Consider the following 25,538-nt stretch of genomic DNA (forward strand, 5'->3'; position numbering starts at 1 on the left):
CAGCCAGAGTGGTGTCACTGGGCTTATTTTCCAGCACGGTGTTGGTGCTGCAATGAGGCTGTGCTGGTGCAGGACCCTATGGGGAGAGAGCCCTTCCAGGCAGCATTTGTTTTGTCTTTTTATTTGTTATGATTTGGGCTGCAACTTAGCACCTTTAGGCACGCAGGGCTGGGGGCCCTGCCCAGGGTCACTGGGTACCCGCGGCTGATCCCAAACCCAGCCCCTGGAAGGCTGCAGGCAAGCTGCTCGGAGGAAGGAAGATGCTTTATTTCGGGGAGGGGAGGAGAATAAGCAAAGCAAAACCATCTCAGAGCAGCCACAGTGAAAATGCAAATCTGCAACCTGCAGTGTGCAGAGCAAGGAGGTGCCAAGTGTGGGACGGGACCAGTGTGGGCATGGCAGAGGGGAGATTTTGGAGAGATTTTGGAGGGGAGATTTCTGGTGGCACCGTGAGCAGCTGGGATAACACCGGTGCCCCCAGGGTGAAGGAGCCCCGTGGGGCTTCGCGCTGCGATAGTCAACCTGTGGTCATTGGCTCTCAGTTTTTTTCTTTTTTTCTTTTTTCTTTTTTTTTTTTATTGTATAAACGAATAACCATTTTTTTTTTCACAACAGTGCAAGTAAATACCAAAGTCAGCCCGTTGAAGTGGATTTTCTACAAAGGAAATTTTGAAGCATTTAAGGCAAGATCTGTTCACCTCTAATTTCGATTTAGCATTGAAAAAATATTGGACCCTCACTGATCAGCTTAACAAAATTTATACGGGAAAATTCCATTTTTTGTTGTTTAGTCTACTATTTAAAAGATTTACATTACTATGGAAGTTGGTACTGATATACATTTGTCTCTGACTTCCTTTAAAAATCCATTAGTTCCTCTTTGTTTGTTTGTTTGTTTTAATGTAAAGGCACACAATAAAGCTTTATGCATTTATTAAAATATACAGATTTTGGTAAATTTAGATTTTTTCTTAGTATCTCGATAATATATATATATATATAATATGTATATTTGTCAACAACACAATCATCTGAAAATAAAAGTCACTCCATAACATAGCTGCATATTTTTTTCTTTCCCGTGACACACTACAAGACCCCATTGTACAGTGCACCAATGGGCCGTTGGAAACCACAAAAATAAATAAAAAATAAATAAATAACAAACTCCGTTAACAAATACACCGATTTGATACCAGAACCGCGGAGAACTGTTACACCAGAAAGTACCACCTGCAAGAAAGCAAGATCTACATCAGAAGGACCGAACAGAACGAGAGGAGTGAGGACCATTTACAAGCCGGATCCGTGATGCCCGAGCGGGCTCGGGGTGTGATTTCTCTGCGGTGTGGGGGCTGCTGGCGTGCTGGGCCGCGGCGTGAGGAGGTCTCTGGAGGGACCAAGGGCTGGCCAGCCACTGTGGGAGGCGTGAGGTATTTCTGCTCCCCCTGCCCCAGGCCCCAAGGTGCCGAGCGGGGCCGTGGCGGTGCTGGCGCTGCTCTGCCCGCGCTTTCCTACTGCGTGTACACCCCCCGGGTGCCCACCCGCACGGTGCAGCCGTGCTGCCCAGCTTCCCAGGGAGGGATATGGGGACATGGAAGGGGTGGGGAAGGGATGGAGAAAGATAAAGGGCTGCAGGGGAGCTCCAGCAGCCCCCCTCAATGCGTTGATCCGATGGAGCGGTGCCTACAGACACCAGGAGCAAGGATCAGGCCCTTGCCAAATGATACCCAGGCAGACACGACGACAGACACTGGTACTGGAAATCTGTAGCAGGAGATTAAGGCTGCAAAAGGAACAAGAGGATTTGACTTGACGGGGGTGCTTGGGCACGTGTTTGCGGGCTGGCAGATGCCTAAATGCCGTGCAGAAGAGGGATGAGGACAACCACCACATGGTTTGGTAGGAGAGCTGGTAGGAAATTAGCATCAGCCGTTCTCCTGGCTGAGATAAAGCCAGACCTGCGAGGGGCCATCCTCCTTGGGCATCTCTAAGGCATCCTTGAGGAGAGCAGCGACCTTCGTGAGGGCTCAGCACCGCCAGGGACTGAGCACGGGGCAGTTTCCCGAGCGGGTTAGCGGAGTGTACGCACATCACGACAGCTTTTGGGTGGGAGCCACTTGGGGTTTCTGCTTGCAGAAGCCTGGCAGGGGCGGGCAGCAGGAGGGGATGCCAGAGCAAAGCTTAAAGGTCCTGTACCAAATCCTTGCTCCCACTCTGAAGCCCTCCCGTGGTTTGGCCAGGACGCTGCAGGTTACAAACTCCAGCAGTGGAGGTTATTATCTGCTGGGAAAGGGGCTGTCGCTGGCAGCCACCTGGGACAGGAGCTGCAGGTGGGACACTTCTGTACCCACGGCCAGAGCCTCTCCTGGCAGCACTGCAGGGGGACGGGAGCAGGATGGGGCCATGCTTTGGCTGTACCGGAGGGTTTAATGGTGAGAAACGTCTGGCTGCTGAGCGCCTCTGCCTCGTGATCCACCGCCTCCTTCTGTTTTGTGGGACAGGAGCAGCCGTGGGGCACGGACATGCCCTGAAACACAGGGTCAGAACGAGCACTGAGAGGTGCCCAGCGCTGTTAGGGGAAGGGAACAACGGGTCGGGCATTTTGTGAAAGACACCAAGTGGTGGGCACAGCATCCAGCCTCGGTGACACGGCCTGCGGGGCTCGATGACCACTTGCACAACGTGGGCTAAGGCAGGAGTGGGTCACAGCCCGCGGTGCGACCAGAAACGGGACCAAGCTCAGACGTGGGGATCTCAAGATTTGTTAGAGGCTGTCCCGAGAGGAGCAAGACATGGACTAACTGTGAATCCCAGTATTTGGGACCTTTGGGTTCGGGGTCTGGGGACGAACACAGGGGCAGCCCGGCTGCATGCACTGAGCACCTTAGCTCCAGCAGGCTTGTCCATCTCTGCTTCCCACCCGCCTGCCCCTCTGGCTAAGCCATCACTGCTGGGCGCTTCAAGGAAAAAAAGGAAAACCACACGTGCTAAGAAAGTGCCAAATACGCAAGAGCAGCTTCACACCACTGCGGACATCGTGTGAATATTCCCCGGGGAAAAACCCCATCTCGTCCCCGTGCGCGGCTCCTTCCAGCCCTCAGAGCCCTCCCGCTTTGGCACATCTCCCCTCAGCACCGCCCGGGGCTCGCTGGGCACCGGGGCTCCCGCGTTCCCCGGAGCACGGCCCGGGGCACCCTTGGGTGGGCTTGGGTGAGGGTCAGTGGTGGTCGCAGAGCGTGTCCCAAGGACCAGAGGTGACGGGGCAGCGGTGGGGGACGGGATGGGGCAGGGGAGCCGCGGGGCCCCTTCCTGGCCGGCCGGGCGGCGCGGCGTGCCCCTGCCCGTCCCTCTACTCGGGTGAGTAGTCCAGCTCGTCGTTAGCGATCAGCGCCTCCGAGGGCGGTTTGTGCCTGCCTTTGCTTTTCGATCTGCTACCGGTCCGATGGCTTTCCTTTGCTCCCGCCATTTGCTGGTACGAGAAGCCCTTGTCCTCGGCGGGGCCCCAGCCCGGGTAGCTCTCGCCCTCGGCGGCGTAGGAGAAGCCGTCGTCCACGGAGAAGGGGTCGACGTCCACGTCGTAGCGCTGGTAGGTGCTCTGGTGCAGGGCCTCCTCGCGGGCGCTGATCTCCAGCGTGCTGTTCCACATCCCGTAGCCAAAGTAAATGAGCAGACCTGGGGCAGGAAAGAGCAAGAGGATGGAGGGGAGGCTGGCCCCATGCCATGCCCACGTCCCTCTCCCAGCCCAGGCCCCATAAAGCTGCTCCTGCCCCCAAAGCCCACACCAGTGTCTAGCCCCACTCACCACCAGCCCAGCGCCAGGCTGGCTCCAGCCAGCGAAGGCCAAACCTAAATAAATGCTTTTATATTGTTAAGCTTGTGCGTGTTTTCATGGATGTCTGGTCTTTGAAACCATGCAGTGTGTGTTGTCCTGCTCTCGGCTGTGACCGGAGAGCTGTGTGCTTTAAACATCAGCTGGGACGGCTGTTTCACCATGTGATTGTGCCATCTGCAGCCTTGGTGGGAAAGCAGCTCCCGGCAGGCTTGCCCCAGCCTCCTGCATGCTGAAAGCCAGTGTTTCCCTCCTGGCATCCTCCAGGCCATCCTTTTCCCTCTGGATTTTTTCTGTGCTCTCAATCTCTCTCCTGGTGGTACCCGCAGCACTGTGTACCCCAGGGTGGTCAGGCTCAGACCATCTGGTACCCAAACAGCTCCAAAATCCTGTCCTCCCCTTCCCAGAGTCTCTTTTCACATTATCCCTCTGGCCCTGCCTCATCTCACCTTCCTGCTTCCTACAGGAAGGCTGGCGGGGTCCTTCACGCGTCAGCCGTGTGGCTTAATTGACTCGCTGCCACTGCTGACAGCTGGAGAGGTGTTGGATGTGCCCACAGGGGAAAGGATTAATCACAGAGGATTAACTCGATGCTTTGAAGTGGAAGGGACAGGTGGAAGGGCTTTCCCTCGCTCTGCAGCTTCACCTATTGCCTGGGAGGGCCAAAAAAGCACTGAGTGTGTCCAGCCCAAAGGCTGCTTGTGGCAGCTACTGCCAGCAGCTCGGCTCGGGGCCAGGGGATGCTCAGAGATGGAGCTTTGCTGTGGGACCGCAGGAAGGAGGCTTCCTGCCTTCCCTGTCCTCCTGCAGCAAAAGGCGGAATGGCAACGTGGAGGAAAAAAGGGGGTGGCAACCTCCCCCTGAAGGATGGGAACCCTGAGGCTGCTCTAAACTCTCAGAGATGCCACAGGGAGGTCTGAGGTCTGTTCACGTTATCACCTGGCCATCCCTGCCCTTATGGGAGACAGCAGCTGCCTCCGACCTCAGTGGGTGCTCCTATGGCTACTATTTCTCCCAAAAGAGCCCTTGGCTTTGATATTTCCTCCTTGCTTCAGTTCTCTGTAGTCCAGACGTGGGAGCCTTCAGGAGAAGCTATGAGAGCCGCTCCTTTTCTCTTGTATTTTTGGAGGATGTGAATTGAAAAGTAAAGCAAAGGAAGCTATGGATATGCCAGACTGCTGGCTACCTGCCAAGAGGCCTGAATTTGGCCAAAAAGGTCCACAAGAGAGCACTGCATGTCCTGAGAGCCCCCTGCCACAAAGTGAGGGGCTCAGACCAAGCCCAGGACCTGGAGCCCACCGTCCCACGGCCCTGCCATTCCCAGGGCTGTTGGGGTTGGGCTGCTCTGGGTTTTCGAAACACAATGCTGAGATTTGAGTGTGGGCTGCTGAAAGAGCTCAAGTGGGTGAAACAGCAAGAAAGCAGGCAGATTTCTGTAGGAAACCTGCCTGGGAGGCAATTTCCAGAGCCCACCTACTTTGCATCAGAACGCTCATCAAAACAGTCACCTTTGCATGCAGCAGTTTACTTCCATCAAACTGACATTTTTCTGGAGGTGTAATTTTCCAGTTAGCAGTAGTTTGGGGGCTTGATTAACTGAGGTTTCTAAGATCTTCAGGTGTTACATGGGGCAAAGGCAAAGGACTGGGTACCCCAGCTGAACGGCATCAGCCTGAGCGCTGATTGGCAAAGTTGCTATTAACACCCTTTCAAAACAGGCTCAGTTAAAAATAAACAAAATAAAATAAACAAATCTGGGACTCACCCACAAAACACCAGACGGCAAATCGGATCCATGTGACCGTGGAGAGCTTCAGCATGAGATAGATATTCACCAGCATGGCGAAGGCGGGGACGAAGGGGAGGCAAGGCGCCATGTAGGGCAGCTTCTTGGGGTTTTCTGGCTGCTGCAGGATCACAAACACCAGCACGACGATGAGCAGGACCATCAGCACGACGAGGAGGACAGCCCACCAGCTCTGCTCGGAGATGTAGTCAGCCCCGAAAATGATGAAGGAGCAGAAGATGAACATCAGGACGAAGAGCAGGAGCACGCAGGTGGTGACCGTGTGGCCGGTGGCCGCCGTGGGGCGATCCATCTTCCCCGGCAGCCCCAGGTGGATCCGCATGGTGTAGTAGCGAGGGCCGATCAGCTTCTTCAGCTTGATGAGGTAGATGTTCTCCGACTCGTCTGCCTCGATCCCCGAGGTCATGTCGACCGTGCCGTAATTGGGGTGATTCACGCTGTAGGCGGATTTATCGGATTTCCCAATGAGCATCTCGTTGTCCCCCAGCGACGGCAGGTTTTTTGCCCCGCACGTGTTGGTCGGTGGGCCAGAGAACTCTTCTCCTTCGCTCCCCGGGGAGCAGGCCTCCTTCTCGCAGTCGGCCAGGATGCCCTCCTTCTTCTTGGTGTGCTCCTCCGAGAGGAATTTGACGAAGCCGTCGATGTCGCTCTCGGGCTGGTATCGGAGGAGCAGGACGCAGACGGAGACCAGCGTGTAGGCGAGCAGCGTGCCGATGGACATCATTTCTATCAGGTCCCGCAGGCTGACCAGCAAGGAGAGCAGCGCCGCCAGGAACCCGGAGACGATGCAAGCCACCACTGGAGTTTCTGTGTAGGAACTGACGTGGGACAAAAACCTGGAGCACGAAAACAATTGCAGAAGGTTAAAATTGCATGCTGTTGTGGCTCCCTGTCACAATAACCCATACCTGGCTGGGAAGGCATGGGGGCAGGCTCTGAGCTGCAATCACTTCAGCTCTTTTTGGAGCTTGAGCTCCGGACAGCCAAGGATTGGGAATACTTGTGGAAAATAGGCTGCTCTCTTTTGCAAGAAACTCTTGAATTAAATGCTCATCCTTGTGTGAGATGAATCTCTAGGCACCAACAGCAAATGAGCAACTTTTGTGTAGACCTCTCCTGATTTTAGTTTGGCACGTGCCCTGCTCCCCAAGCCCTGAGCCTGTGCATGCTCCTGTGCTCCCAGGACAGCCCCTGTCCCCCCAGCACTCTTCCCCTCCAGGTCCCACAAATAAATACCCGTCCAGGTGTGACTGACCTGAAGAGCAGCCCATCTCCAGCCATGGCATAAATGACTCTCGGCATCGGGAAGAGGGAGCCCAACAGGCTGACGGTCAGCCCAGCCACGGACCCGATGGCAACGATGAACTTGGCCGCGTAGAAGCCACGGGCCACGAACATTTCCATCAGCGGGGACTCGGTGTCGATGGCATCATACGGCACCATCAGCGTGAGGATGATGCTCACCTGGGGAAGGAGAGGAGCAGGTGTCTCAGATCCCACCAAAGAAAGAGCCCTTGTTCAAGGGTTAAACAGGCACACTGACTAATGGGGAGAGGAGCTGAGAAGGTGCTCAGCAGGTACTATGAGCAGGTATCCAGCAGGGACATCCTATGTATATGTATATATCTGCACATATAGCTAGTACTTACGGACACGTATGCTGTCAAGCATGCGACGAGTGAGGCTGTGATGGCATACGGGATGGAGGTGTTGGGACTTTTTGCTTCTTCTCCCGTGGTGGCGATGATGTCGAAGCCGATGAAGGCATAGAAACACGTCGCGGCCCCCTTGAGCACCTGCATGGAAGACATGAGCAAAACCAGTGGTTGGGCAAAACCATTCTGCACACATCCTGCCTGTGCTGATCCTGCAAGAACTGGGGAGTGGAGTTAGGCCTGTGTGAGGGCACTGAACATGCTGTGGATCTGCCAGGTCCTGCCCATATCTGGGAGCCCAGAGGTCCTCTATGAAAACCAGGAACTAGTATTAGGCACGGTGTCTCTTCTCCAACCAGGTGCTTTAGTGAAGGAGCCTGGTTTGGAGGGTGCATATGTGCAGCTGGGTGTCCCCATTTGGGGAATGACCCAGGGAGCACCCATAACCCAGTGATCTGGTCTAGGGAATGGTTTTCAGTGTGCCCCCTGAGTCACTCGAAACACCTGCAGCCCACTCATGGTGCCCCACAGACCTGAGCCTGCGCAGTGCCCAAATCTGCTGGGATGTCCTGGCAGTGGCAGGCGAGGAGACTGACAAATTTCCCAATATTCCACCCAAATCCTTTTATACTAGTAGGAATTTGTAGCATGTTGACATGCTCTTTCTTAGCAAGACGTCTCATGGGGCAGCAAGATCTGCTAGCAGAGGAAGCAGAACAGAGCACGAACAGTCAGATGCGCGCTGCTCTCCAAACAACCTCTGCTTTGCTTGGAAGCTGCGGACAGGTTGGAACACTTGGATGAGGAATTATTTGTACTGTTTAGTTATTTTCTTTTATTATCTTTCTTTTTTTTTTTTTTTTTTTTAATGTACAGTATTAGCAAGGACATTTATAGGAAACAAACGAAGCAGGCTAAGGACTGTGTAGCTGTAAGGAGAGAGCTACTTTACAGTTCCAAAACCCTTTCATGCACCTGGCTAGCTGGATGTTTTTGTTTTGGATGTATATTTTTTTAAACCTATGTATTTTTGCCAGAAGATATTTGGTAGGTTGAATTAGAGCAAAACAGCTATTCTCTATTTTCTTTTTTTGGTTCCGATTGTATGGCACACAAAGCCAAGCACAGTCCAAAGGTAAATCTTACAGCTGCTCTCAAATGGGCCTCAGTGCTCATCTCCTCACAGCCATGCTCTGGTGGACAAATACTGACTTATCGAAGGGCAGTGAAGGGACTGTATGGCAGCCCGGGACCCTTTCAGTAATTGAAATTCTTGATTTACTTTGCTTTCTTGCTTATTTTTCTGCACAAAACCCCAATGGAGTCAAGCAGTGTAAATCTGAGAAATTATCTTGGGCTTGGGCCAGCTGAGATATTTTCAGTCTCTGTTCATCCTTGGATAAAAACCAGTGCAAGCAAGCTAAAAAAGCCAAATATGTCCAAATTCTCAGTAAGCTCTGAGGGAACATCCATAAAATAAGCACTGGCAGGTGGCATTATGAAGTGCTCAAAACAAATGCTCAAGAACATTGTTGTTGAAAAACAGCCAACGTAAGTATCTCCCCCTCCGCAGAGGCTGAGCTAGCTCCTCCTGAGCGCCCTTCCTTGATCGGCCACCGCATCGTGCTGTAGTGAGCCTGAGGATTAGTGGCATTTCCTGGGCTACACTGTCACATGCAATCTGGGGGAAGAGCAGGGTTAATTCTAAGAGATGGCAGGAGACACGAGCAAAGCACCGCAGTATCCCTGGGGTCTGGTGGGTCAGGGAGGGCTCCAAGCCTGCAGGGCTGGAAGCTGGAGGTCTCTGGCCAAAGAGCAGGTGGTTTTAGCAGGGCCAAGACCTGGGGAGTGAGGTGGAAGCAGGGTCCGTGCCCTGTGAGCAAAGCTGAGGGCGTGGAAGGGGGGTGGCACCACGTAGGTGCCATGTGCCCCACCGCCTGCATGCACGGGACTTACCCCCGGCCACCCAAATGGCAGGAATTGCCCTTCAGACCAATTGTCAGCTTTGACGAAGAAGAGTCCAGCAATCATGATGAAGATCCAGACTGCCAGGTTAATGACGTTGAGCACGTTGTTCAGCCCCACTGAGTTCTTCACTCCCATGGCCACGATGATGGTGACAATGACAGCAATGACCAGAGCAAGAAGGTCAGGGTAAGACTCCTCTCCCTTCCCTGGGTAAGAGAAAAGAGCTGTGTAACTCTTCGTCTGTAGCTGCAGAAAGCAACTCCAGAAAAACAGGAGGGGGGCTTTAGAAATGATTTTCAGACCCTGAGGTTTTGCAGAACAATTTGATCTCACTGCAAAGGTGGTCTCCAGGTGGCCCTGCCTCTGTGAAGTAGAGCTCTTTTATTAAACTGAGAAATCCTGAAGCCTCCACACACAGTTAGGAGTCTGGGAAGGGCAGCAAACAAATTATCAGATCCCAGTTTGCAACATGTCTATCTGCCAATTAAAATTAATTAAAAAACAATCAAAGATTATTTTTTTTTTTTTGTGACAGGGTTATGGGACAGCTAGCTGTTGTTACTGGTAGGAGCTGTGGACAGTTACTGGTCACATGGGACCATCACAGCACCGAGCTTCAACAGGTCAGTTCAACAGGCACCTCCTAAGAGGCTCCGTGTGTGCTTCAACAGGACCAAGCTGAGTCCTTGCCCTGGGAAATGTGCTCATTAGCCTCTGACATAGGACTAATTTTTCTGGGTGTTTATTCTGCTAAATGCTGGCTCGGTTCAAAGAGGCTCAAAGCCCTGGGATCACGTATCTCTGGCCCCCAAAACCCAGCCCGTGAACCAGATGCAAAGGCAAAGTACCAGAGGCAGACAGATGGTAAATAATGAATGAAACCTAATATCTCTGTCTGACTTCTGACGTGCTTCCAATTACTTTTGGGGCCCTAATTAATGGAAGAAGCATGGCAAGACGTGTGTGCCTCCAGCCTGGTTCTCACCCAGCCCGTTCAATGTCCCGACGCTGCTGATCATCCATCGGCTGATGGTGTGGTTGGCCAGTGAGTCAAACATGCTGCTGAGGGCGCTGGCACCTGCGGCCGTGCCGATCAGGTACTCCAGGATGAGGTTCCAGCCGATGAAGAACGCTACGAATTCGCCCACCGTCACATAGCTGTAGGTGTAGGCAGAGCCCGTGGTCTTGGGGACCCGCACACCGAACTCAGCATAGCAAACGCCTGTTTAGAAAAAAAATAATGAAGTAACTTAAGGGAAATGTGATGGGGAAAAGGAAAGAGAGCCGTGTGCCTGGAGGTATGAAGGGCTGCAGTCAGCATCAGAGCCCAGGAACATCAGAGCGGACCATGGTGACTCCCTATCCCCAGTCTCTGGGCTTCCAAAGCATCCCATTTCCCATTAAAATTAAGTAACAGTGGATATTTTTTGAGGACACAGTTCAAACCACCCAAACATTTACAGCCTGTGGCAGAAGAGCCCTCTCACAGGTCCGTGCCTCATTTTCACGCCGTTGAATCAGTGTCTGCAGTGCTCTGGGGAGAGCTTTGTTTTTTCACCCACAGCCCTCCCTGCAGCAAGAGCTCACTGCTGCGTGCCCCCCTGGCACAGCCAGCTGCAGCCCCTTGCAGGCACACCGTGATGTTGGGGGAAATTCATCGCCAGGGAGCAGAACAGTGCTGATGCTGCTGGTATTACCCTGGTGGCCCTGTTTTCATACAGTAGCCACACTGGTGACAGACTTCTCTGCCTCCTCATCCCATAGTGGCACCGTACAATGATTTTTTTTGCCATTTTTTCCTGAGATTTTTTCCCAACCATGGTTCCTTCAGATGTATTATTTCTGGTGCAAATATACCAACAAGATCCCAGCACTTGAAGCTGCAGGAGCCACCGTAGCCCTGGGGCTCGCGGGAGAGTGGTGGCTTCAGTGAGACCTGCTGGAGGATGGACTATGAGCATCTTCAGAGTAGTGCAGGGTATTTAACTGGAACAGTCTGGGAGAAGATTTTGGTGGACTTTAGTACTCACCAAACTCCTGGGAGTGCACACTGCCTGTCCCCATCCCTGTGACCCCAGCTCAGCTTTGCTGCCCTGCCTCCCTGCTCAGCAGTGTCACACGCCTTAACGGCGTCGGGATGTTATTGTCATTGTGTAAACACGTACTAATTACTGAGTTCTGTCTCAACCACTGTTCTCTGTTCTGAAGATAATAATTGCTTCAAGTTTGCAATCAGTTCAGTAGATAAAGAGGCATGAATAATTTATAAAAAGTTTGTGAGCTTGCTGCTCTTGCTGTAAGTGTGATTATTACATGGCACAGACACAAAATTATTGGATCCCTGAGCTTAATTTGGGTGTGTTTCTTGTCCTGTTATAGGGGCTTTGTACATTCCATTCTCTCTTTAGCTTACACACACGATGCTGGCTGTGCTTTTCAATGCAACTCTTCAAAAGCTGATTTCTGTAAGGCTGGCCCAACTGCAGGAGCAACAAGATGTACCGATCAACCCTCCCCACGCAGTCATTATTCAAAGCTGATTAAAAATGCATGCACTGTGCAAAGGTAAGGCATTCACAGATAACTGCAGGCCTGAATGATTTATGAAACAGGTGCTCTGATGGGGACAAGTATCTGGTTTCTTTCTTTGAAGGCCTTAAAATCATATAATCTTTCTTGGTGGCAGCTCTACTTTTAGCCAATGACAAGATAAGGCCTAAAGAGGATTGTTATTGATGCAGAGTGATAGCAGCAAAGCAGAGACATTAATATGTATAAAATGTTTGAGTCTTCAATTACACTACAAGGATCCCAAAATAGAAGGGTAATCTTTCTCTGTGCATTGGGTACCGCAACATGTTGGCTATATCTGCATTAGGTATCAGCATACATTAAGAAAATAAACTAATTTTTATCACAGCATGTGGCACCAGCCCAGGGGATACAAGATGCAAGCTCTGCCTCCCATCCCACTGCCACTGACCGTGCCAGCCGGCATTAATCAAACCACTTTGTGATGCAACAGGTCCTCCAGCAGAAGAGGGGTTCACAGCACTTCCCTCACTGTGTACTGCTTAAAAAAGAAGATAATACAGTCATTTACTAGGGAGCAGATTTTATCTCAGTAATCCCTGCTTTATCTGTAGTGTAATGGTGATAATAAAACTGTGAAATTAAACGTGAATCCATGGGTAGAGCTGTGACAAACCTGTCCTGTACCTGTGAGAGAGCAAAGGGATGCAAGGGCAGCGCCCAAACCCTTCCAGCGTGAGGAGCTGTGTTTGGTCCCTGTGGGAAACTGGCCTCCAAGAAAACCACACAAAAACAGCAATTGTGCAAACAGCCTGCAAATGCTGCCTCGAGTAACAGCATCAAATTCAGTGGCACTCCCGTTCACAAAAATGATCCCCAAGTCTTCGTGGAACTGGGGCCTCGCAGCACCGCTGGGAAGCTCCGGACTCCGTCTCCGAGCCCTTGCTGGGTTTCACTTGCCAAAACCACGCTGCTGTTACAAACAACAGCAGCGCCAGTGATGAAGCAGCCAAAGAGACTATGAAAACACCGCATCCTTGGGAAAACACGTTCCCAGGGCTACACAAGCAAGGGGAGATGAAAGCGGAGCCGGGAGCGGTAGAGCCGTGGGCTGAGGGGGCAGCAGGAGCACCCTGTCGTGGGGCAGGACCCACGGCTTGGGGGAAAAAGCCCCGTTTTGGAGGGCGGTGTGTTTGCTCAGAGGAGACCTGCCCAGGCTCACCGGGTTGCTCTGCTTGCACTTGGTTTGAACCACGAAATGGGCGGCGGGGAATGATGAAAGCACGACAGCCTTGAAAAGCAGAGCTGGGTCATTCCCGTCTGGTACTCAAGTCCTCTGCCACTGACTCAGGGTTTCCTGCTCAGGAAAAAGCAGGACGCCAGACTGACACAGCAGGCAGAGCCCTGCTAGCAGGGAGAGCGGGGACATCACATCATCGCGTTAGCGCTGATCTGGAAAGGACAAACGCCAGCAGGACTGGCTTCATGTGGAAACTGCAGCTCGGGCCATATGCTCAGCTGGGGTCACAGGAGGCGATGGAATTCACTGACTTTTCACTAAAAGATATAATTCCTCCCTCTCCGCAGATTGCTCTGTTTGTTTGTCTTTTTGGAAACTCAAAGAGTGATCCTGAGTGAATAGGAGCCAACAAAATCAGCTCCAAAACTATCTGAGGGGTTGTTTAACCGCCAGTAACGTCCACAACAAGAGAAGGTGGCCCCGGTGCTGCACAAGCCGCTGACATCCCTCCCATCGAGGCAGGGCTCCCACAAGCTCCATCCCCGTGCCGTGGCCATGCTCTGCCCTGACCACACGCAGCAAAGCTCTCCCTGGTGGCTTTAAGTGCATTAAGCACAGGATACAACCCACGGGAAGCCATCAGTGGGTCATTGTAGGCTGTGATGAGACCCAGCTGGCCCGTGGCAGCACATGAAGGAGCCTCCGTCCCCCTGGAGCCCCATCGGGTGCTCGGGGCAGTGCCCCACACACAACACCCGCCCTCACCGCTCACCTGACAAAATGGAGGCGACAGCGGCGATGATGAAGGAAACGATGACCCCGGGCCCTGCCATCTCCTTGGCCACCAGGCCGGACACCACGTACATGCCGGTGCCCACGCAGCTGCCGACGCCGAGGGAGATGAGGTCCAGGGTGGTGAGGACCTTGGCCAGACGGGCTCCCTGGCCGGCGGCCGTCCCCGTGCCCTCCAGCATCGACTCCACGGGCTTGGTGCGCAGGACACGGGCGCGCAGGGCTTGGCCTGCGGCCCCCCAGGGCACCCGCCGCGGGTCCAGGCGCGAGACCAGGCCACTCATGGCTGCGGCTGGAGGAGCTCCTGGATGGATCCACGCTCAGGGCTGCGGCCACATCCCAGCACCCTGGTTCCTCCCGCTCTACGGCCCAGCTGCAAGAGAGAGAAAACACCCTTATAACGTGGTTTTTAGATGAAATAGTGAAGGAAGAGGGGTTGTGCCACAGTGGGACAGACCAACGTGGAGCCCTGAGCTGCTTGCTGACTGGGCTTCAGTCCCAGAGGAGCTTTGTGAAGAGAAGAGATGGGCTTTTGGAGCAGCAGCAAGAAGCTTTGGGGTCTTGCAGAGCTGAATGAAGCCCAGAGAGAAGCTCAGCAGCACCGCGGCTGCTGCAGTCATCTTTTAATACTTCAGCATTATGCTGCCTGAGCCCATCTGCTCTAAATGGCCATTATGCCTTCCAAATCATAAGATCGTCTTCTAAATCACGAATTATCTTGTGCTTTTTCATCTTCAGTCATATTCTCAAGCACTGTTCAGACACTGCCCTTTCTCTGCCCTCTCTTTCTCTTGTTTTTTAACAAACTGCATAGTTCTCAGGCAAGCAGAAATGACTTCCCAGTGACATGTGATGACTTCTTGACTTTGAGCAAAATAATCAGAATTGACAATCTCTGCATACTAAAACAAGGAAAAAGGAAAAATAGTTTATTTAAGATGAATTGTAGCCTGACAGTTTCCTTCCTGTTAATGCAGAAATCTTTTTTTATTATTATTACCTCAGAGACAAAACAATTATTTTTTCCATCTTTACATCCAAAACAAATTACACTGTGTCTACCTGGCAGCCTTGTCTTGCTGGAGTTTATTAAATAAAGCACAGCATTCGTTTCATGTTTTGGTTGATCACAGTTCAAATTGTGCTGATTCTTACTTTGAGTTACCATCCATGTTCTACCTAAGAATAATAATAACAAAAAATAGATACCACTCTTGATCAAATGTGCACCTTTGGGATGAAAATAAAAACTGGGTATGGCTGCTTCAGGGCCGTATGCTGGCACCTCTGGGGCTGCATTTTAGCCACGGGGCAATAAACTCATCTAACCAAAGTGATCTCCTCCTCAAATTCATCCTTCTTTTCTCCACAGCTGTCACACAGCATCTCTAAAGTATAGGCTGGCAAAGAGGTGTTGTTGCACTTCACTTGACTGTGTCCCATCCTTTATTTAGTTGTTTTTCTTAGTATGTCTTTATGGATATTCCTATTTGAGTTAGAAGGACTCAGGTCACTATGCTTAGGTTTGCACCAAATGGACCTCAATTAGCCAGGGAATTGGGCAAAAGTTTCTGTTTTTTGAACTGCTGCAACCCAGACGCCCTAATCTCTGTGCAATTTCCTCCTGCAGTTTGTATGGAAAAAAAAAAAAGACATCCTTTTCTGGCCGGGGTTGCTGGACAAGCCCAGGCTGAGACCATGGCACACACAGGTCCTCTTGAGCCACCAGGTGAAAAGCCTCAAAATCAGCTGAAATGAAATCACTTCATAATTGCAGCTACATTTGATTAAAGCGATTATTGGAAACTATTCCAGGTGTTTAAGCGAGATCGGCATATTGCTGCTCGGTAGCTTGGAAACAGACTCTCACCCCAGCTGCAGCCATAAAACATCTCATGGATGGACAAGGTTTACTTAAGGTTTACCTGGGACAGGGACAACTCATTTTCTGCCCTGTTCCGCTGACACCTCAAAAGACAGAGCGAAGCAGCCGGCAGCCAGGGAGAGCTTTTTGGCGAGGTTGATGCGCAGGCGCTGCTCTGCGATTCATCCATTCCACGACTATGCAAATTTTGAAGCCTTGAGAGACTGGGTTAAATCCACAGCCAGGAGGAGAGAGCATTTTTCCCTGTGGCTGCCGTCTGCTCTCCTCGTTACACACACGGAGGCTGAGGGGAGGCCGAGGGGAGGCTGCAGCAGCACTGGCGCAGCAGCGAGGGCCGGCCTGGCTCTGCTCACACTGCTGCCACCGCGTGCTTGTTAGCAACCACTGTTTGTACCACAACACTCTTCTTCATTAGGGCAAATTAACTAAAACAGCAATCAAGTCGGAAGGAGAGGCCTTGCAGTTTACAGGCGTGCATCCTTCAAAGCCTCTGGTTCTGCGCTGAAGTTTTTCTGACCTAAAGCTGCTGTCCTCATCACCCCCAGCTCATCCCTCAGGATGCCTCATCTCACTCTTATTGTTAATTAATCCCCCCCTGCCCAGGGGGTCGCCAGACGGTCCCTAAGCAAGGTCCTCTGCTAAATAATGCCAGGAATACAAGGAGCAGAACATCGATGGTGATAAATTAGAAACCAGAGCTCCTGTTGGCATATCGATGGGGAGGCAGTCGGGGGCACTCATTAAGATGAATGTCAGAGCCAGAGCAAAGTTACCTCATCACCCTGGGCTTGGAGGTGCCCTGGTGCTCAGTGAGACGGGGAAAGAAATCTGGAGAGAGTCAGGAGCACCCCGATGCCCCCTCCAATGACAGCATTCTTGCCCTGGGCCCCCTGCCCACCCCATGCAGGGGCTGCGTGCTGCAGCATCACCCGCAGGGACGGCAGCGCAGGAGGCTGGCAGCAAACCGCTGCATCCCGAGATGCAGGAGAAGAGAAAGTGAGAGAGAAAAAGCCTTGCTAGCCTCGCTTCCCTGCCCCCTTTGTTGTTTTCCTTTTAATTACCAGGCTGGTATCTGTGAGGCGGAGTGGTGGGAGCAGACACGAGATGCTCATTCCCATTTCAGCCCCTACAGCGGGCAGAGAAATGACGTCAGTGTCGGGCGGCCGCGGACCAGAGGGATGCGTCTGCCGGGCTGCTCGTCACGCTGCTGTTTTCATCTTCAGCACAGTCAGATTTGGAGTTTCGTGCGCTTGTTTTTACAGCCTCAGGCCCCAGCCGGGCTGCCCCTGCCACAACTGGTGCTGCCGCTGCCTGCAGCCCGCTGCCATGACCAGGAGAGCCCAGCACGGAGCCAAGCGCTCGGGCTGCTCCCTGCCACCACTCACATCGTCCAGCTTCAGCATCTGCCCTCTGCCTTTGCAGATAATTTGTGTTTTGTTTTTTTACTCTCTCCATTTTTTACCTCTATTTGAGAAATTCAAGTGGAGCTGTGGTTATTTAAAACTAAAATTCTCGCTAAATAAAAATAGCGATGTATTTTAGGTTTAAGTGCAAATTTGTGTTGTATCTACTAAAAAACAGGTTCGGTTTTTTTCCTTTTTTTTTTTTTTCTTTTTTTTTTTTTCCGTGTGTCTTCAGAGCAAAATGGAATTGGAGGGGTCAAACCACATTTTTCTGTGCTGCTTTCATCTGTGTTATTTTAGGTGCTTTACCAATGTTAATGTTGCTGCAAGATGGCCAAAGCCCATTATCTTCTTTTGAGAAGTAAACATAATAAAAGGGGAGTTATTTAACTTGGCCAAAGGCATAAGGCAAGGGTGCCACACATCCAGAGCACATTCAGGAGTCCTTAAACTTTGTATTCCTGTCTCCAATACAAGAAAGAGTCAAACTAGAATGGCCTCCTTCATGGCTTGCAGCCACTTCCAAAGCTAATTAGCTAATTAGATATTTGGGCACCTATGCTGGCATTCTGGTTTTGCACTTTTCCACCCTTTTTGTACAGGTAGCAGTGACTCTGCATGGTGCAGAGCGGTGTAGGACCGAGAGCAGGACGCTGATGGCAGACACAGCCATCTGTGATGCAGTGCTGTAAGTAATGCAATATGCATGAAGGGCTCCATTTGTGTTTGCAAAAAGCTATTTAACCAACAGGAGGAAAAAAAAAAAAAAAAGAGAGAGATAGAATTATGGAGAAAGAGGTATAATCAATTTGCACATTTCTAAAAAGGTCTAGTTTGTCATTGTTGTCTTGAGATGGCAAAGTAAAAGCCTTAAAAAACATAATGATGCTGCTAATGCAGGGAAATGACAAATCAGTAGATGGGTGAGCTGAGCAGAAGATGGGGAACCAGGAACTTCTTGGAACTACGCTGGCAGGCTCCCTCTATGAGCACGATGAGACCACATGAAATAACTAAATTTGTTTCTCCCTCAGTAAAAGCAGAAAGCAGCTCCCTTCCAGAAGTGCACGAGTGGTTAATTCAGTCAGGTTTTCTAAGGAAGCTGCAGAGAAACCACACTAAAAACGACTGATGCTCCTCTAGCCAGACCTTGTTGAAAGCAATGTTGCAGGGTGATCTGCAAAAGGACTCTCACACTGCCATGCACGTTTAAACCCCCATTTGCCGCAGCTGCCTGACTTTGCATTCAAAGCCCAAAAGCTCGAGGTTCTCAGATACGGCCTCCCCCATCAGAGCCATGGGACAGTCGGAGAAATGAGACCCCTGAAGCGGGCTGGGGGGCACAGCTTGAGGCTCTACCATGGGGACTGACATGCTGCCCTCCAAAATTCAGGTGCTAAAGCTCTGCGGAGGGGACACCCAGGACCAGAGGCACCCGTCTCCAACACCAGCACGTACTTTGCAACCTCTGGTTCTGACCACAGCCACTCACAACAGCTGTGTGGGCACCTTTTGGGGACCATAGCGAGCAGCCTGGTCTGAGTGCCACAGCAATATTGCCTTGTGTTTGCAGCTCCACGGTTTCTCCTGGGTTATATTTTCAGTAATTACTGCTTGGGTGAGGTACACGCTTTCTGTAACGCATCCCACTGCCATAGAGGACCAGGGCTGCCTTTCTATCAGTGAATTGCTTAGACCTGGGTTACCAGACAGAACAACATTCATTTTAAAAATGTCTTTGCTTTAATAACATGCAGGAGGAAGCCGCTGTAATTACTTGGTTACACTTTCTTTTTCTTCCTCTGCAGATCCATACTTTTGTGCCATAGAATGAAAGTCATTACGGTTTGCTCCAGGCCAGCCATGAGAGCTTTCTTCATTTGACATAATTCACAGAGCGAGTTACTTATTAATGTGTGAGCCTCTCTAAACAAAATGGATTTTTACTGTTGCAAAGTCTGGCTGATGCATCATCATGACAACTTATTTCATTTCAGGATATCGTTTCGAATTTCAGTGGCAAAAATACAAATTACATTTTTCAGTAAAGTACTGATGTAACTCTAAGGTTTGTTGTCCAAACCAGAAAAAAATAATGATCTGCATATGATATGCAGGATCTGAAAATCCACTGTTTTTAAGTCTCTACTTCTATTTTAAAGATTGCTTTTTTTATAGAGATTCCTTTATTCCCCACTATGAAACTAGTTTTTCCTCCTGACTCTCACCACCAGTTTTTGTGGCTCTCTGCAAAGCCCTTCCATGAAATAAATTAGCAGGACTCTGGTCTTCTGCGCTGTAAACACATCAGGCTTACACGCATGGTGCAGCTCCTGCTGGCTTTCAAATGCATTTCTCTTTTGTATGTGCACAGGGTCTCATTAATTAGTTATCGTGTTCCATCAGCAGTTATACAAGTGTAATTGATTATGCCTCACTGCCCTGTTTCCATGATTTTGTCTATTAGCTAATTAATGCAGGAGAGGTTCTCAGAGAAATACATTCCCCAGAAGGAGCTGGAAAGAGGCATTCTTCAGTCCAGAGCCTCCTGAAGCCTCCAGAAGCAGCAGCAGCAGTAGTAGATGCAAATCAGCAGGCTTTTTCCATATGGAAAAGGCAGCCGAGAGCTTGCAGGGCAATTTGGGTGGTTGCAGCCCGTGTCACTAAATTCCTCAACAGAAGTGTGAGGTAGATTCAACGCACATCTAAGGAAGTGAATAGCAGCTCCTGCTGCTTCTATTACACATTTGGCTGCTTATTATTATTATTCGCTAGGACAAAAAATCCCTGCCTTACATGAGTAATCCTCCTGCATTTCAACAGAACTGATTACATGAGTAATGTGAACACAAGTTGATCAAAGAAGATGATTTATAAGAGATTTTCCGTGTTTAGTCATTTATCATCATAAGCCAGGCAAGCGCACTGCAACACCTCAGCAGTGTGTGGTGTGAGTAATTCCTTGTGCTGTAGCATGAGTGCTTTTTGACATTTCCCAACAAGTGAGTTATGAATGTGCAACTAAGACCACATCAGCATATAGGATGCTTCTTGTGGAGCAGAATTAAATGAAGAAGGATGTGTTCTTAAAAATGCTAATAGCTCAAAAATTAGGGTGCTATAGTACTCCTGAGTAAGGCAAACAAACTGCCTGGAGACGTCCTTGAGTAGCAAGGGAATCAACACGAGCAAACATGGTTATCTCTAGCTTAAAATTTGGTTGCCATTGAAGCCCTGCTAGCTAACCGCATACTTTGTCTCAGCCTCCCTTAAAACTGAATTGAACGGAGCTGCTGAAATATTATTGCTGTGGTCATTAAGACCTGGTTCAATAATGCTCTTGGGCACATGCTTAAAGCAAAGATTTAATCAAGCTGCTGCTGGTGGAACGTGCCCAGATGTGCAAGCAGCCTCTAAACACCCGGGGGTGGCTCCAGCCTCAGGTTTAAGCGTGTGCTGAAGGACTTTGCCAAGAAAGACCCAGACAGCACCAGGGGAGATGAGGACCCACGGGAGGAGCTGATCAAAGCACTGACTTACATCCCAGTCACTGACAAGTGTGGGCAGCAAGAGTTGGTGGCTACTGAGGGCCAGCACCCAAACCCTGTTTATTGTGGATCCAGCTTGTTTTTTAATATTTACATAAAGTTTCGACACACATCCCCCTGTAGACACTTGTGGCATAACAGCAGGAACTCTTCCAGCAATAATCCCTCTCCCTATAAGCAGCAAACTGCTTGCCCCTCTAACTCCGTACTCCCAAAATTATGATGCAGCATTTGAAAAACCTGCTCTCTGTTTGTTCACCTGCCAGGTAGATTCAATTTATTGTGTGATGTTGTTCGGTGAATTATTGATATGGCCATCATGCAGAGGAACAGAAACAATAGAATCACGTGTGGTGTGGCTCCACCCCACTGTTTTTGTTTCCTAAGTGCCTGGGCTTCTCTCTGACAGTTTTATTGCAAGGAAAGAATAGTTTTCTCCTAGGGACGTTCCAGTGAGGTGACAGCAAGGGATCGGCTGCGGTGGCAGCCTCAGCACCAGCTGGAGCACCCAGCCCCGGCTGAGCCCCGTGACAATGACCGTGGAGTCTAGGGCTGCTATCTGATGAGCCACAGGAGATGTATACAAGATGAAAAATTGCTCAGTACTTGAAGGCAGTTTCCAGTAGACAACCATAACTTTGCTACATCTCATTGCTTTCAAATAGAAAAAAAAAAAAAAAAAAAAAAAAAAGTGATGAGTTTCTGTGGCTCACGGATCTAAGCTGGAATCTGCTCCAATTACATAGTGGGTGGTTTAATGACTTCAGCAGCCACCCTGGGCTGAGGCAAGACTCTGACCAGGATTTCATCTGTAGGAATCAGCTTAAAATGATTCCTATATTTCTTGACAGGACCCTTTTGCACCCTAGATCTACGGTCTCTCACAAAAATTACAGGTTTGGGCCCAACCATGTCATTATACTTTATAGAGAGAGACAAACAACAACATACTGGTTCAACATACACATTATGAGTGTCTTAATAGCTTAGGTGCTCTGAAGACAAAGTTTTAACTATTTGGGGGCTAAGAAATCTGAGGGACTAAGCAAATCCTCGTACAGACTACCCTGTTACCATCATAACCATTTTTTTCCATGAAGATCCTGGGTCTGTATTTACATCTCTATAAGCTCATGCCATCCCACGTTTGAAAGCTACAGGTCTTCACAGGAAAGATAATCTACTCAGTGAAAGGTGGTCCTATTCTCACTGAATTTTTTTAGAAAATCTCTTGATGCTTCCAAGGGAAGATGGATGAAATCTTATTATATGTAAATGATCTCAGAACTGAGCAGACTGTCTTGTGCTTCAAAAAGGAAGCTATACATATACTCTTTAAAATATTTTGGACTAGGATCCTTGTTGATACGATCCCATCTGAGACTCTGGAATTTCATAAACAATGAATTTTCATCATTTTCACATGATCCTAAAAAAAAATAAAATATCTAGAGAAGGCTAAGTTATGTCTTCACTTAGGAGTCATGACTGAATCCCCAAGGAAAATGATGTATGTTGTAAATTGCTTCACTTCACTGCAAAGCGCAACAAGAAAGAGATTCTCTTTAGGGAGAGTTAATTAATGAGGCAAGTTGAAAAAAAAATAAATAAATTGGGGTGTTCAAAATTCAAGTTGGTCACTCATTTGTTCTGCTCTCAGTACATGGCCAAAACTCCCCCTGGGAATATTGTGCTTGCCGAGAGGGGAGGCTGGGGCACCTGGGAGCAGAGCTGTACGCCCCTCTGCCTGACCAGGAGAATGAGGGATCAAAGGCACCATTAAGTCCACTGAGTTCATTTTGTCTGAATTAGCCATTAGCTTCCATGCAATTAATCCTGCAGGGAGCCAAATGACTTGCTTTGGCTAAGTTGCATCATTTGGGAGAACGTCAAGTCTTGACATAAACAGATGGAGAGTCCAGCAGGTTTTCTGATAGCTCCTTCATCAGGTCATCAGCCCTCCACTGTTCAAAAATGTGAGCCCTCACTTAAATCAGAATGTTTTGGCTTTAGCATCTCAGCACTAATTCATGCCGTGCCTTTCTTTGACAGATGGAGAAGTAACTCAGTGCCTGGTAATTTCTTTCTGTAAAGGCTCTTAGATTTGTGAATCAAGTCACCTCCCACCCTCTTTTTTAATGAATTGAATTGACCAGGTGCTGGAGTTCTTCCATTATAAGGTCTTTTCTCCAGCCCTTTCAAGCTTTGGCTTTTCTTCCTTTTTTTGAACTCAAATTTTAATGTCATTTTTCTTAATGTCTACTGCATCCTAGCAGTCTCAATTGCCAAAGGCAGAGGTAAATTTTCCTTGTCATATCTCTCCTTGCTGAACAGCAGCTTTACGAGGCCTTTTTGGCCTCAGTTCTCCTCAACTGCTTATACTTTTTTTTTTTTTTAACTTCAACTAAATCAATACATATTGTACACATTGCCTCCTTTCTATCTTCTCAGATATTTACTGTACATTTGACTTTACTTTGAGTGGACCCAGGCTGCTTCATCTGCATCATTTACCCCTCATCAGTCTCTGTTTTGCTGGCAAAGTGTTAACACCTTCGACAGATGAAAATGGGGACCAGCGCTCGGGCCTCGGATCCCCCCAAGAACCCCTTACTTCCCTGCTGTCATGCAACACGGATTCCCCACGGAGCTTAATGTTTTAAGAACAGCCAATTAGTTGGTTTAATCTAGGTAACTGCTCACTCTGGTATTGCTTTTGGCTTGTTCGGTTTTTTTTGTTTGTTTACAACGTGTTGTTCAACTACGGTAAGTCATATGCCTTGTGTGTGCCGATAAAAGGAGTCTATGTAAATATCTGTAGCAATCAGACTTTCAATCTCATGACAGCTTTTGGGCAATTAAACAAACACCTTGGCATGCTAAAATGTACTTACCTACTACTTAGGGGCGCTGGGAGGATTAATTAGTTAATATGCTAGATTAAATCAGAGGCGGCCCTTTTGAGCTGAGAGTCTTCTCTGGGGCTGGCAGGAGTAAGGCAGCTTCCCAGTCCTCCCCAGAGCCCGTGCTGGTTTCGGAGCCCTATATTAGGGCTCTGTATGCGGGAAGGCACCGAGTCGATCTCTCTAAACTAGCATTTAATAGGCCACGGAGCCCAAGCAGGGAAGCGATTCCCAGAAAGGCGATGGGGCTGTTCCATGAGGCGCTGCACAAGCGCACCCAACGGGGGCTGTCGGGCGCCCCCAAGCCCCCCTGTGCCATGGACAAGCAGTGAGCGGGGGGGGGGCTGGGGTACCGAGGATGCCCAACTCCAGCAGCGGGCCCCGACTCGGAGCCACTTCTGCCGCCGGGGCTCCAGCACCGGGGACAGCGCCCGGTCCCCACGCCTGGCCCCGGGGCTCCGCATCCCCCCGGACCACCCCGGGGGGGGTTCACCCCTTCTCTCCCTTTCTTTTCCCACCCTTCCCCACCAGCCCCATACCATCAGCCCCCCCCCGGCTCGGTGATGCCCCAGCCTCTCCGGGAGCGCTCCGCACCTCGGGGGCTCTGCGGAGGAGCCGGGACCGCAAGAGGAGCCCCCCCCAGCGAGGGGCAGCGCAGTGCCTCTTCCCTCTTTCCCTCCCCGGCACTCTCCATCCCCTGTCCCTCTCCCCCCCCCCGGCCTTTTGGGCACTCACCGGAGGCTCCGGGGGCCGGCGGGGGCGGCTGCGCTGCTGCAGGCGGCGGGGGGGGCGCTGGGCACCGGCGGCTCCGGCTCCCGGCAAAGCGCACGCAGGGCGGAGGGAGGGATGGAGGAGGGATGGAGGAGGGATGGAGGGAGGAGGGAGGGATGGAGGAGGAGGGAGGGATGGATGGAGGAGGGCGCTGCAGCTCCTCAATTATTCAGCGCTTCCCCCTTTCCGCTCTCTCCCCGCCCCGGCAATACCACCGAGACGGGGCAAAAAGATCTATCCCCCCCCCCCCTGCTGCCCCCCTGCCCAGGTGTCCTGAAGGATGCCCTTGGCCTTCCTCCAGTGGCCCTGCTGTTGTTTTTCCCCCCCCCCACCCGAGGACGGGTTTCGGCACCCCGTGGGGAAGCTCCCCCTTCGCTTTCTCCCGGAGCCGCACGCCGAGGTTTGGGTGCTGATGCTGTAATCCCAGAGCGGGCAGAATTAGGGCTGAAAGAAAAAGCCTCACGCAGTGCAGCCTGCCACGTCCAGCCCTCTGCCTGGGAGGAGTTAGCAGGTGCAGGGCATATTTTATATCCCTATCTGCTTTTGAGGATAGCTGCGCTTCGTGTTCACGATTATTTCCTATCTTCCCGTTGCATTTTTATTTCTCGGCTCTTGCTATTTGTTTCCCTTTAGAAGTGCTCCCTCTCTGCATCCATATTCTTACTGCTCCGGCATCAAACCCCAAACGTTTTTCTCTCCAGTGCTGTCTGTGGAGGATCAGATTTCAGTCTCCATTACAGCGTCATGCTGTAACTCCTAGCGTGACCCATTCCCAGGTGCACACTGTGCCTTGAAGCTATTCGCTCTTTTAGCACTGAAATAAATGTCTGCTGGTAAATATTAGGAGCGATCCTTCAGCTTCTGTCCGGCTCGGACCAGTGCCTGCCTAACGTGAGTGACCCCAACAGGAACAGCATCAATGCAGGGACCTTGTGGGGGCCTGCAGAGAAGCACCGCACACACAAACCTTGCCAGGACGTGCATGATCCTGGCTTCGGGCAGGATGGAGGATCATCTCCCATTCCTCTGGTACTTTCTGTGGCTTTCCAGATGAACGCCATCATTTTCCCAGTTTCTTACCAGGCTCCTTCCTCTCTTCAGCTTGCCTTTGCCTCCCTTTCAGCCCTCCCCAAAGCAGTCCTCTTGCAGCCACTCTCTTCCCCAGGGAAGGCAGAAACAAGCTGCTGCCAGGCTATCCCCAC

General features: G+C 50.5%; 1 protein-coding gene across 1 annotated transcript; it reads right to left on the reverse strand.

Moving 5' to 3' along the window:
* Positions 1–916: 916 nt before the first annotated feature.
* On the reverse strand, positions 917–24,750 carry SLC7A14 (solute carrier family 7 member 14). The gene is made up of 8 exons (XM_038183836.2): positions 24,301–24,750; positions 13,807–14,199; positions 10,248–10,484; positions 9,251–9,468; positions 7,289–7,435; positions 6,895–7,103; positions 5,598–6,475; positions 917–3,675 (listed from the first exon to the last, which is right to left on the reverse strand). The coding sequence occupies exons 2-8, from the start codon at positions 14,108–14,110 to the stop codon at positions 3,353–3,355; spliced, it is 2,316 nt and encodes a 771-aa protein (XP_038039764.1). The 5' UTR covers positions 14,111–14,199; positions 24,301–24,750; the 3' UTR covers positions 917–3,352.
* Between the last annotated feature and the right edge of the window lie 788 nt (positions 24,751–25,538).

This window comes from Anas platyrhynchos, chromosome 9 (assembly GCF_047663525.1).
Source record: "Anas platyrhynchos isolate ZD024472 breed Pekin duck chromosome 9, IASCAAS_PekinDuck_T2T, whole genome shotgun sequence".
In the NCBI taxonomy this organism is placed as follows: Eukaryota; Metazoa; Chordata; class Aves; order Anseriformes; family Anatidae; genus Anas; species Anas platyrhynchos.

Excerpts from the sequence above, each read along its gene's own strand:
- SLC7A14 (XM_038183836.2), bottom strand. The coding sequence starts at position 14,110 with ATGAGTGGCCTGGTCTCGCGCCTGGACCCGCGGCGGGTGCCCTGGGGG. Across the intron at positions 7,104-7,288 it reads GCTTGACAGCATACGTGTCC|GTGAGCATCATCCTCACGCT; the intron begins GTAAGTACTAGC and ends CTCCTTCCCCAG. Across the intron at positions 3,676-5,597 it reads TGCCGTCTGGTGTTTTGTGG|GTCTGCTCATTTACTTTGGC; the intron begins GTGAGTCCCAGA and ends TTCCTGCCCCAG.